We start from the raw sequence: 13,621 nt of genomic DNA, 5'->3' as shown, positions 1-13,621 counted from the left end.
CTTCGGCTCAGGTCATGATCTCAGGGTCCTGGGATCGAGTCCCACATCAGTCTCTCTGCTTGGTGGGGAGCCTGCTTCCCCTTCTCTCTCTCTGCCTACTTGTGATCTCTCTCTCTCTCTCTGTCAAATAAATAAATTAATTAAATACTAAAAAAAAAAAAACTTAATCATTTTCTTGTCGTTGTATCCTGAGATTTTCTTCATTTTTTTGTGTGTGTTTCTGATACTCCATTCCGGAATTTAATGATGTAGTTGTTAATGCTCTTGAGGACTGGGCTGCTCCCTACAGGACGCTGACCCGCCCCGTAGAATAAGGCCGTGAGACCATGCGACCCCAACACTACCTCCTTCCTTACCTTTTCTGTTTCTTCAACGGCCGTCTTTACTTTACTGATAGCTGCTGCTTTGCTGTCTGTCAGATAGTCTTACATATTTTCTCTGTCTGGAAAGACTTGCTCTTCTTTTCAACTAATCTATTTGTTTACTACTGTGCCAATAATAAAAGTTTGCTGTTTTGAATGTATTTTGATACCTGATAAGGCAACTCCCTTCACACTAGTTCTTTTCAAAATTTCTTGACTTCTCTTCGATATATATTCTTCCATAAGAACTTCCAAATAATTCTATCTGGTCCCAAAAGAAAACAAAAAAAAAAAGTAGAAATGGGGTTCATTTTGGAATTGTGTAGTTGTATGCTTTACATATAAGTAGAAAGTTTTACTATCTGTAAATGTAATCTGGTCTTATTGTATGTTTTTATTAACATTTTATGGTATTAAGTAATGTAGGTCTCATATCTTTCATAGCAAATCTAATCATTTTATAGTTTTAATTTTTATTATGAAAAGGGTACTTAACTTTATTTCTAACTTGTTTTTACTATAGAGAGGTTATTTGCCTATTTTATTTTTACCCTTCAAGTTCTTATATTATCTTAATGTTATTTTTAAAAAATTTAGAGTTGCTTTGAGTTTAAATATACAACACACTCTAAAAATACAATTTGATCTATTCTTTTCCTATATTTATACCGACTTCTGTTTTCTTATCCTGTTGTTTTAGCTAGATTTCCAGAATCTATTGCATAATCTGTAGCTGTAGGGTAATTTTTTGCCAAAAGCACAATTTTTATTACTAGACCAGCCAGTACTACATCTTTTCCTATACTTCTAAACCAGATTAATACAATCTAGAAAAAACCCTGAAGGTTTTTCTTTTTGTTTTCCCTTGAACTTAGGGTAGCCTATTGTAAGTGAGCGGCCAGCTCCTGTTTTCTCTGCTTTGGTCCCCACCGTGATTTTCCCGATTGTTGAATTAAAGTATACCTTTTCAAAAAAAAAAAAATGTATACCTTTTCCACAGCTTAGAAGAGAGAGAGTGTGGGGACTCCCCAGCCCCCGCGAACTTAAACTTCCCTAGTCAGGGAATCCTTCATCAGGGTGTACTTAAACGCACCTGTCTGTACCTTCCCGCATGCCTGTTTCCTTTAGTTTTTCTGGCTTCAGAGTATGTCCCGTCTTCCCTTCCTTCCTTGACTCATTAACTCTACTTACCTTTTAAGTCTCAGCTCCGTGTCACTTTCTGAAGGAAACCCTCGGCTCTCCTTACTCTTTCCTATTCTCTGTAAGCTTTCCTAGCAACATAAAACATGTCATAGTTACGCTTTTCCATTGATTTTGTGTAATTATTTGTAAATGTTTTCCCCACCTGGACTGAAAGATCCATGAGGGCAGGTCTGGCGTTTGGCTTTTGCCTCACGTTATCACCTTGCACAGCGCCTGCCGCACTGAGAGGGGTCCCTCAGGACCCGCGAGCTCACTGCCTGCAGAGACGGGGAGCACACGGCAGGGGCCATCAGTGTGAGTCCCGCACTGTCTTGTGGGAGCCCTGAACAGAAGGTCTCTAGCAGTTTCACTGTATCTTCAATACAAGAGGTTTAACCTCCTCTTCAGCCTCCCAGTGGATTTTTAAATGATACCTTCTAATTCATAGGCCTACAATAATGAAATACAATAAATAATCTGTTCTTGCTTGTCTTTGTGAAAATATTTTATCTAACCACATTAGTACCCTCAAATCCATAGTGTTGAATTATCTGCATTTTCATGGCTTACTGAGTAGAATTTCACTTTCCAAAAGAGTATTATCTTAAAACATAGTGATAAGTGCTGTTTAAAATTTATTCTGTTTCATGTGTTCTCATGTACAAGCTTTTCTGAATTTAGATATTTAACAGTAAGTTTTAGACATCTAGTGCAAATTTATATGCATTTTAGCAGTATTATTTAGTGTGTTTCTTGGCATAACTAATCCCCATTGAAGGCAGTCTAGATGATGACTAGAGTCATCCTTTCAGTTTGAAAGTTTTGTCGAATTATGCAAAATGCATATAAAAGAAAAATGTGGTTACATTATTATTCGAAGGCAGTACTTTTACCCTTCAATGTTAATATTCACTGTTTTGCATTAATGTGCTTTTCTTTTTCTTTTATTCATTTTATTGTGAAAACCAGTATGCTCTTAAAACTGCCATAGTAAATACTTTGAGTGGGAAAGTAGCATGAAGCTTCTTCTTTCACATACAGATCCCGACCTGGAAAGTGAAGAACAGCCATCCTCTGAAAACGCTTCTCAGGATCAGAGTGCTGAACAGGTTACGCCAAGTTCTCAGGAGGTTGATTTGGTTGATCAAGAGTCTCCTGAGGAAAGTTCTCTAAACTCAGAACCAGAATCATCATCTCCAGCAGATACGGACAATGCTGCAAGCGTTTCTGCTTCTGAACAGAATTCTAACCCCATGGAGAACCATGAGACTACAAGTCTTGATGGTGAATGTACAGATTTAGATAACCAACTCCAGGAACAATCAGAAACTGAGGAAGATTCCAATCCTAATGTTAGCTGGGGTAAAAAGGTCCAGCCTATAGACTCCATATTAGCAGACTGGAATGAAGATATAGAAGCCTTTGAAATGATGGAGAAAGATGAACTATGACTCACTAAAGAATCCGGTGGTAGGTATTTAAAAAGAAAAGGCAAACTGTGGTTCACAGACACCCTGATACCAAGCAGGCTCTCTAGTGGGAGTCTTTGAGGATGCTGATGAGTAACCACGTTCTGACTGAGATAGTGGTCATAGGAGCCTGGAGCATGCTGTGTTAGAGCTGACCTTGCTTAAAACCGTCCCATCCAGAATGGAAACTCCCAGTCCCTTCTCCATCCTGACTCCCACCTGGGACAGCATCACACCACCCTGCAGCCCCTCAGGCCGGGAAAGGATAGCTGGGCATTCCTAGGAGCCAAATTGCTGTGCAGTCTCTGGATAGACCAGAAACAAATTCAGTTGATGGTGGAGTGGAGAATAGGAATTTGTTAGCTTTCTAGTTAAAGGAAGCTTGACTTTCCTCGTTTTGGGGGTTAGAGGCTCTTTTGGGAAAATACATCTGAGCATTGTGGGCATTCTGGTTTTGCTGCCTTCACAGAAACACTCAGAGTGACCCGAGTGGTCATGAAGCAGATTCGTTTATGATGAAAACGGGCTTTGCTCATCACTTCCACTTGCTTCATCGTGAAACAAATGATCAAGATGACTTGGTTTTTTTCCTCTCTTAACAGTGTCCTTTTTGTTTAAACCAAAGGTGAACCCAGTGTACTTTTCTCAGTGAGTTCTCTGCATAAAGTTAATCATCGGGACCAGGTAAAAAGGTCATATAATATATTATGGAAATTGGTTACTTAATACTTAGGAAAAATGGAACAAGGGAGAAACTATAATGTAATATGAACTTGCCATTGGGCCTTCCGTAGGGAGAGCCATGACTACTCTGAAATGGAACTTAAAGTTCTATCCTTGTCGGGTAAATTATAAATCTTTGCCGGTTCATTTCTCTTAGAGGTGATTACCTCTAGCCATCAGCCTTACTCCATCCCATGTTTAGTATGCAGTTTGAGCCACAAGGGCCATACCGCCAATAGCTGAATACATTTTGTTCCATTTTTCTATTTTAGGGAGCCATAATGAAACTGTGGTAGTGATCTAAAAATCCTAGGGAAACTACTATTTTTCTTTGAAACTATAGTTTCTAAAGACGCACCTAAGGAATCTGTCACATTTTCTGTTGAATCATGGTTTTTGAGGTTTTTTTTTTTAACTTTTTTTTTTTTTAACAGATATTCCTTTTGATATGGACTTGAAAAGTAATCTATGGTAACCTGTGTAAGAAGCATACACAGTGGCAACTAACATATAGCCATATAGCTTAATGAGAATTTATTTTCCCTTTTTTTTTTGGTGGCAGTCTGGTGCCGGCCGCATTTAAGTTTTAAAATCTGTTCTTGATACCCTGTAGACAGCCCTGTAATTGAAATCATGGTTTTATTCATTTTATTTATTTATTTTTAAACTTACTAAATCAGTTCTAAAGGAATATTTGTGAGACTTAATTTTCTTTCTCTTTACCGTGACATTACATATTAATCTTTTCTTAAAACACAGTTTTGAGGTACTGATGAACTTAAACTGTATGGGGAGCTGTTAAACTGTATGGAGAGCAGTGCTGTATTGTAGTTATGTATATTCGTGTACAGTATGTCTTAGATCCCAAGTAACATAATCTTTTCTAAGGGGATAAATAGCTGCTTTCAAAAATTCCAGCTAAATATAATTGGGTCAATGAATAATAAAACTAATAGAGAATTCACGTTTTAGGGGGAGGGCGGGGAAGAGTAGTAGAATAAGACCTTTATTGGCCCTTAATTAAACCTGACACTAAAATGGATATTTTAGTCTTTCTGCATGTGAAATTTGGTGTAAGAAGATAGAACTATAATACATACAGTATACGGAAGGATAGACATAGTGCTTTGTTCATATTAATTGCAAAGCTGCCAAAATAGCTGAAGCTTAATTACTTGACTTGCCTTGATTTATAGGACTGGGGCTTGCAGAAAAGGAGCAGATGTTCCTCTTAAGACTTTGATTCCAGAAGCCTTATATACATTGATTTGATTTTGTATTTGTAGCTCAGAGCCATTGTTGTCTAAATTCAACTTTTCTAAGTTAACAAAACAACGTGGTTTTTTCCCCCAGCAAAGATCTCAAGGTATACGAGAGCCTCCTTATTACTTTCCCTGCCCTTGGCCATTAGGGAGAGTTCTTGCCGTTCCTTGACGTCTAGAAGCAGATTGTTCACTTTTTTTATAAAAGTGAATCCTATTAAAATATGTATATATAACAAGTTATACTTAACACCCAGAAGGAATCATATTTGATTTTTCCCTATTTGAGAAGGTGTAATGTTCAGCTTCAGAACTCCCAACGTTATCATTAACAACACATTCTTATTTGACGTACTGCCATGAAGTTGTTTTTTGAGTTCATTAAAAAATTCCAACAGCATTAGGTGGTTTTTTTTTTTTTGAATGTTTTGTTTTTTAAATACTTTTGATAGATGTTTTATTTACTTCCTGAATATTCAGGGGATTCTATGAGACCCTGAATTTTAGAAACATCTGGTCTACCTCAGTTAAATGTTGACTGCATAGAAACAGAGCTGAAGTGATCACCACAGCCATAAAATTGTTGGACTAAGAAGGATTTATACAATGTTTACAAACCTGGAATCAAGTAAGGATTTTATCTGAAAGTGAAAAATTAGATATTAGAGCAAGTATTTAATTCAGGTATTTTCAAGTTTTAAAACTTAACTTGTTTACCTAACTAAAAAATAGCTGTAGCTTTTTCTGCTTATGAAAGTCTATTAAAATGATACACCCTAATTTGCAATAATTTTCCCATAAAGTAGGTGTGACAGAATTGTAATTTACTGGATATGTTTAGGATGGGATATTTTGTTGGGTAGGTTTTGTTTTTTTTCTTTTCTTTTTAACCTTTAATAGGCTTCCAACAATAATATAACTGTTGTTTCAGAACAAATTGTTTTTTGACATTATACTTTCCCCTTTTTCTTCACAGTATTAGAGAGTAAAATGAAAAATTGTGCACTCTCTGGTTTTAATTTCTAATTAATTATTCTTTTGAGAATTTCTTTAAAATTTAAATTACCATCATAGCCCTTTTTACAATAAAACCAGCATTTGTTCTCTCACCAAACCCCATGCCAGATTCATCATAAAGGAAGCTCAGCATAAGTAATTCAGATAGTGCTTATAATTTTGGAAGTGGGCGGTGGGGGGGGGGAGCTGATTTAGTAAATATTTCAACCGGTCGTTTTATGCACAAGGCTTCAGTCAGAACATAGAAAAAAAAAACATTCTGTGAATGAAATATTGTATGTTCAGATTTTATAAAAGACATTTTTAAAAGCCCAATTTACAGCCGTATATTTTCTTATGATGTAATTTATGAAAAAGATGTCTGTACTAACAGGTGCTGTAACACTACTGTTGTTGGATTTTGTTGTTTGGTGATAAATGTATACAATATTTCTAAGGGAAACTATGTACTGTGATGTAAAAGTCTGGGCAAAATGTATATAATCCTTGTATATAATTGTGTATTTGATTATAATTACTGATTGTAAAGATTTAATAAAATATGTAAATATTCTGGTCTAGTTTTAATTTGGATTTACAGCATCACTTTGCCTATCTTTATACTTTGGTATCTTTTTTTTTTTTTTAAAGGTTTTTCTTTTTTTTAAAGATTTTTATTTATTTATTTGACAGGCAGAGATTACAAGTAGGCAGAGAGGCAGGCAGAGAAAGAGGAGGAAGCACACTCCCTGCTGAGCGGAGAGCCCGATGTGGGGCTCGATCCCCGGACTCTGGGATCATGACCCGAGCCAAAGGCAGAGGCCTTAACCCACTGAGCCACCCAGGCGCCCCTATACTTTGGTATCTTTTTAAAAATTTTTTTCACCAGTCTATCTTCCCTTTAATTTTCTTTTTACCCCAGGGGGGCAAATCTGGGGATAGTTTAGGGTATAGAAACAAGCACTGAAGAGTTCCACAACTCAAATAGTGCCAAGGACCCTCAGAGCAGAGATGAGTTAATAATTCACAGTGTCAATATTGGTGACATGTTTATATTTTGAGTTTACTTAATAAAATCTTTGGCTGTTGTCATCCAAAGTCAACGTAGCCTCTCCTGCTAATTCCAGTGAGGCCACTTCCTTTTATTTATTTATTTATTTATTTTTAAAGATTTATTTATTTATTTGACAGAGATTGCAAGTAGGCAGAGTGGCAGGCAGAGAGAGAGGGGGAAGCAGGCTCCCCGCCAAGCAGAGAGCCCGATGTGGGGCTCAATCCCAGGACCCTGGGATCATGACCTGAGCCAAAGGCAGAGGTTTTAACCCACTGAGCCAGCCAGGTGCCCCTGGGGCCGCTTCCTTTTAGCAGCCACTTTCAGATCCTGGGATACTGTGCTGCTCATGTGTACCGTTGCAGAGTTTCTGAGCGCGGACCACTTGAAAGGCCTAATCGTAATTACTATTATCTATTGATAATTGCTTTCGTTAATGATGAGTAAATTGCGACCCGAAGTTCTAAGCATCTCAAAGCCCCACATTTAGTGACGGGCAATGGGAGGGGCTCTCTGGTCTATCTCCTGAGCCCACGCTCCTTTCAGCGCACCTTCTCCATTTCTCCGTCTTCACCCCTTCTCACACTTCCGTTACAGTTTCGGCTCACCTTTCACTCAGCCACTACCTTCCCACCTGACCACTTTCTTCCCATTTGGGGTTAAAGTTTAGAAATGGTAGCATCCATTCTCAGGGTCTCCGGACACGAACTCTGGTGTCAGCCTGCCTGTATTCCCCGAGGACAGAACCACACTATTTCAGCAAGAGTTTAAAGGATCTAATAGTATCTCTTGGAAGATTTCAAAGGGGAGGTTGCCCTTCTTTCCTGGGTAAAGCAAGTTTAAGAGTTCTCTCTACTAAGAGAAGCTAAGAATTGTGAGGGTTGAGAATAGTGTCAGCATCTACCAGCGAGTCAAGTTTAGAGTTCCCAAAGCTTTGCTCTTGATTTACTCTAATAAGCCTGGAGGTCTGTAGTGTTCATCTTCAGTGAAGAAGTAATGATAGACCCTTGAGGATTCTCTTAGTTCATAAAAGAACATACTTGTCGGGTTTCTGGATGGCTCAGTGGGTTCTCCCTCTGCCTTTGGCTCAGGTCATGATCCCAGGGTCCTGGGCTCGAGCCCCGCATCGGGTTCCCTACTCAACAGGGAGCCTGCTTCACTTCCTCTCTCTCTCTGCCTGCCTCTCTGCCTACTTGTGATCTCTGTCTGTCAAATAAATAAGATCTCTAAAACAAACAAACAAACAAACAAAACATACTTGTCATCCCAGATGACCGAAAAATGCTTAAGTCAGTGGCAAGATGGGAATATAATGCTAAATGAAGAAAAACCTGGGACTGTATATATACGATCTCAACTCCATTGTATATGTAAAGAGAGACTCATTTATTCAGCAAAGACTTACTGAGCACCTCCTGTGTGCTAGGCATTGTCTGGGGCAGTGGGCAACACATAGAAAAGGTGGGAAATAAAGTAGTAATATGATAATGTGTTTATGAACAAAAACTTACAGTGAGAGAGGATAGTGATGGAAATCAGCATAGTAAAAGAATTCTCTTAACTAGCCAAAATATTAACAGTGGTTTTCTCTGGATTGTAGGCAATTTCTATCTGTTTACTTATAACTTTCTGTGTTTTCATAAGTTTACAAAATGAGTATGATTTTAAGAATAAAAACAGCCTGGGTCAGTTCAAGGATAAAAGGGAGAAAGAAAAATACCACATCAGAACACTACCATCTTGAGCTTCTGCACAATTCAACAAGTTCCTGATGTGCCATGGAGCTGTCATGGACAGAAGCCGTGAAGGACTCCAGAAGAGGCCGGCCCGAATTACGCCGCTTTGGCAAATTGATTGTTTTGAATTAAAGTTACTCAAGAAACAGCCCGTGTGAAAAGGACACTCTGACCTTCCTTTGTTCCCTGAAAAGAGGAAATAAACCTGCCACATGAAAGGTACCATCCCTGTCCCAGGAGGCTGGAGGCATCCTTATCACCAGAGCGGGGGGAATGGAGAGGGCCATTTAGCAAACCTTGTTACTTGCTCACTAATTCGCTACACCAACTCCAAACCCTTTTGTCTTGCTGATTTTTCACAAATGTATTACTTCCTTGTCTGAAAAGTGTGACAAAGCTGCCTGCTTTGGTCTCTTCTTTGAATCTTGTATTTTTACGGGCTCCCTTACATAGAAAATTAAATTTGCTTTTCTTTTGTTAATCTGTCTTAGGTCAATTTAGTTACTAGATCCACCAAAGAACTCAGAAGGGAGGAAGGGAAGAGCTTTTCTCCTTTCCAACAGCATAGAGCTGGGACTCAAAAGACTGCTCCGGAGGATTATGTGCACTGGGGAGAAGAGAAGAGGCTCTAAAACAGGGCCCTGAGCTAGCTGGCGTTCAAGACAACAGGAGCAAGGGCTTGTATGGAAGGTAAACGGGCAGGTGGAGAGGGAGGAGGGAGAGGACAGAGCAGTGTTACAAAGACCAGAAGAAAAGATTATTTCAAGGAGAAAACTGGCAAATAATCTGAACCCTCCCCCCCAAAAAAGTTGGTGCCAGCAAACTCACTACACAAGAACGTGGTTCAGTGTGGTCCTGTTGTCTAATATTTTTAAAAAGCCAAGAAAACTAGATGAGATTTCATCTTAAACGCCGTTCAGGTTGAAATAGATGAGACAAGAAAGACCTCCAGCGTGCAACCCCTGAGCTGGCAGACCCTTGACCTCCAAACGTCAGTGTGGGGAGAAGACTCCTCCATTCTCAAGGTACCATTCACCAAGCTCTCGCTCCAGACTTACTATGGACACCAAAGGCCGCCTCCAACTGTTGAGATTTTCTAGGTTAATCTTTCAAATGGTGGTGATACAGCTTTCCAAACAGATTATTGGTTTAATCAAGCAGGTCAATGGGGAGAAAAAGCCTCATCCATTCACTTGCCTACAATCTAATGTCAACCATGGACACCTTCTTTGGTGTGAGGCCATGCAAGTTCCTCTTCTCAAATCCAGTTCAGATGTCCACTCCATCAACATGTCTGGCCAGACTACTGCCTCAGCTTCACCCCAGCACCTTCCTTCTGTGGTTCTGGGGGGTTCCCTGACTCCCACCCAGGATACATCTGTAAGCTTCTGCTCAACCCTACAGTGATTCCTTCAAGTTCTAGCAAAGATCTGAGAGATCTGGTCTAGTCACCTCCTCTTCACAGGCAGAGTGATGCCTAAGGCCCTCTTTGTAGAGCTTATCATAAAAAGAGCTGCCACTTTCTGAGTCTTCACCAGGCCTCAACAGATACTGGGCACTCTGTATCGGAGTCCTTCCCTATAGGACAACCTCGTGAGATGTCTGTAATTTCATTTTCCAGATCAGGAAGAAGAAGTTTCAGCAAAGTTGACCGGCTTGCCAGAAAGGACAGACCCAGTTAGAGGGGGCTGGAATTTGAGACTAGATTGATCTAAATCAGATTGCTGCACAGACGGTTGTCAAACAAGGCTGCATCGGGGATTCTTATAAACAACTAGCTGGCCAACCAGCCAGCCACTGCAAAGATCTGGAAATTGAAGGTACTTCGCACTTACCAAAGACGTGGGAATAGGAGAATGGGCTGCTTTCGGATTCAAGCCTTATGGTCTTTGCGCCAGAAGATATTTATTGGAAACGTGTCGAAAGGCTGGGGTGGTGTGTATCCCTCTTTCCAAGGTAATTACCAGTTTCTCTGATCTTTGGCTCAAACATATTATCATCCCTAGTCAGAAGGGCCAGACCTGGGAGACATGTCTGAACCACACCAAAAAACCACACAAGTGGGTTTACCATCGCATCACTGGACTGGGAATTCCTGGAGAAGACAGAAAAGTTGGCCTATTCCTCTTCTCCTCACCTAGATCAGCACCTGACTGCTGAAAAGCCCTCACTAAACACTTCTGGAGTGAAAGGGAAAAAAAAAACAAAAACAAAAACAAAAAAACTGGATTTGAACAAAGGGACAAACAAAAAGAGCTAGGATTCGCAATCACCAAGAAATGTCAAAGACATGATGCACAGGCTTTGAAGACGGTGGTATGAAGATAATCCTACACTAGTTTTTTGTTGGAAGCAGACATTGGGGGGAACACAACTCACGCAGTGATCTCAGAGTTTTAGGGCTAAAAGAATTCTGTTTCCTTTCCATCACTGATTCTCCCTGTTGGACAGAAAAGAAAACAGAACCCAGAGCGGGAAGTGACCTGACCAAGGTCACATACGAGGCTTGATCACCTCTTTAGGGTCTGATGCACCTGTTTCAAAGTCATTCCCCTGCCTCAGGGCCTTGGTACCCCCATTCCTCTGCAAGTTAACATTTAGCCAGTGGGACGATGACTAACTTCAGAGCTGCCTCTGAGGTGCCTTTGCAAAACACCAGGATGTCCCTGAACGTGCTTTAAAAGCTACTGACTCAGATAATTTATTTGTTATTTAAACGTTCAGCACCTTCAAGCAAAAGTGTCCTTTAATTCCCTGAAAACGGGCCATTCTCATTGTCAGCGTTTATTCTTCTCTTCCTTTCCTGATGAATAAACCCATTAATGAAAGAATACGCTGTGTACTTTCTTTTGTTCTGTTATTCATCTGAATTAATGTGTGTGGGCAAAGCTCAAACGGTGAGACCAAGATACAGATCTTTTGCCTGGTGGGCCCTCTTGTGGGTCGCAAACCTAGCAGTTCCCCAGGTTTCTTTCTGGGGTTGGCCGAAACGGTTCTCTTTTGACCCAAAATGACTGAACTGGAATTTCTAAATTTGAAACTCTGAGTAAGATACAGAACTACAATGATAAACAACCTGTTAGTATTTGTTCTGGTAAAGCAATAAGGGAGAATTCTAGCGTAATGAAGTCAGAGACATCGCGTCTTCAGCCAGGATTTTCTAAAGCCCGGTAATGTTCGCTAATAGCTTATAGTAAGAATGATCACTGATTGGATGTTTCCCATATACTTAGAATTTATAAAGCCATATGACACAGGTATCATTGTTATTCCCAATTATTATTCCCACCAATAGCAGTTGGGGTTTTTAACTCCAAGAAACATACTCTGGCTAAACAAAGCAGGGTGGTGGGAGGCACTGGCGAGAGCGTTCTCTTGGAGGATTCTAGCTGCGGCAACAGCGCTGCTGGGGGAGGGACGAGGTTCTCAATGTGGAAGTTACAAGTACAGACTCTGAAGCCAGACTGTGGAGATTCCAACCGTGGCTCCTCCCCTTGCTCTATGTGACCTTCACCTGGGGGTCTCTGTTTCCTCAGCTGTACAGTGGGATTATCCATAGAACCTACTGTTAGTTCTTGTGTAAAGTGCTTTTCCGTCCCTCCTGTCCGCCGCTGCCCTCCCCGCCCCCCCCCCCCCAGGGACTGCTGTCCTTGAACTTCAACTATAAATTCTAACTATATTAGCCAGTTCTGTGTCATCGCTAGCAGGAGCTTTGGCCACGCGCTATGTCCTTGGACTTCTGATGGGTCTCCAGATGGAAAAGTGGGGAACTCCCTCCGCTTTTCCAACCAGAAGAAACAGACCTAATCATCTCTTTCTCTCAAGACAGCAGAAAAGTCCCCTTGGAACAATAGGAGCTTTCAAAGGCCATATTTCGGGGAGAAACAAAGGAGTGGCCTGGATTATTTATACAGGTCTTGTGCAACAGGAGACCAGAATAATAAATTAAATCTCGGAATGAAACAAACTACACACAGGGGAGTGGGGCATGTCCTGAGGACATCGGGTTTTGTCACTACCCCAAGAACTCCCAGGGGCAGACCTGCCAAGAGGGGGTGCTCACCAGCTGTCTGACACAGTCCCTAAAGCAGCCTCTGAACAACACCGGTTGGGGGGGGGGGGGCGGGGGTGTTGCAGGTGAGCCCGGCAGCGGCCCAGGCGGCCATTACCGGGGAGGACTTCTGTCACACAGAATGTGGGCTCTGGGGAGGGGGGCAGCCCACTGCCTGCGCGTCTGGGCTATGCAACCCCCATGTCTTTGCACAGACTCCAAAACTAGAGAAAGAGCCCTAACTTGTCAAAGAATTGTATGGGAATGGAGGTGGGAGGGATAGGAGGGATGGGGAGGGGGATGGAGCTGGGGACGGACGGCGGGGACGGACGGCAGGACGGACGGCGGGGGGGAGAGAGGGAGGGAGAGAGGGAGGGAGGAAGAAAAGAAAGAAAAGTTGTAAAGGAAAAAGAAACGCAATTATTTCAGGGCGCCTGGGTGGCTCAGTGGGTTAAAGCCTCTGCCTTTGGCTCAGGTCATGATCTCAGGGTCCTGGGATCGAGTCCCGCATCGGGCTCTCTGCTCAGTGGGGAGCCTGCTTCCTCCTCTCTGCCTGCCTTTCTGCCTGCTTGTCTGTCAAATAAATAAATAAATAAAATCTTTAAGAAAGAAAGAAAGGCATTATTTCAATGAAGTACTGACCTTACAAGGGGAAAAAGCACAAAGCCAATTTCCTGGGAGTTCTCACATCAGTATGAAAAAAGCCCATTGCACAACAGATCTCCCTGGAAAAAGCAGGGGAAAGTGTCTCCTTCATGTAGCCTTGGGCCGCTCAGAGCCTTATAAATT

General features: G+C 41.2%; 1 protein-coding gene across 6 annotated transcripts in view; it reads left to right on the top strand.

The window, feature by feature from the left end:
• EDEM3 (ER degradation enhancing alpha-mannosidase like protein 3) overlaps positions 1–9,511 on the top strand; it is a 74,949-nt gene extending 65,438 nt beyond the window's left edge. For 4 of the 6 annotated variants that reach the window (XM_032317518.1, XM_032317517.1, XM_032317515.1 and 1 more), the window contains one exon: positions 2,586–4,164. In XM_032317518.1, the coding sequence (XP_032173409.1) occupies positions 2,586–2,995 (410 nt within the window). In that variant the 3' untranslated portion in view covers positions 2,996–4,164. The other 2 variants (XM_032317513.1, XM_032317512.1) reach the window with 2 other exon arrangements.
• The last annotated feature ends 4,110 nt before the right edge of the window (positions 9,512–13,621 follow it).

The sequence above is a fragment of the Mustela erminea genome, chromosome 17 (assembly GCF_009829155.1).
Source record: "Mustela erminea isolate mMusErm1 chromosome 17, mMusErm1.Pri, whole genome shotgun sequence".
In the NCBI taxonomy this organism is placed as follows: domain Eukaryota; kingdom Metazoa; phylum Chordata; class Mammalia; order Carnivora; family Mustelidae; genus Mustela; species Mustela erminea.
The sequence above is the reverse complement of the archived record's forward strand: the minus strand, read 5'-3'. Positions and strand labels throughout refer to the sequence as shown.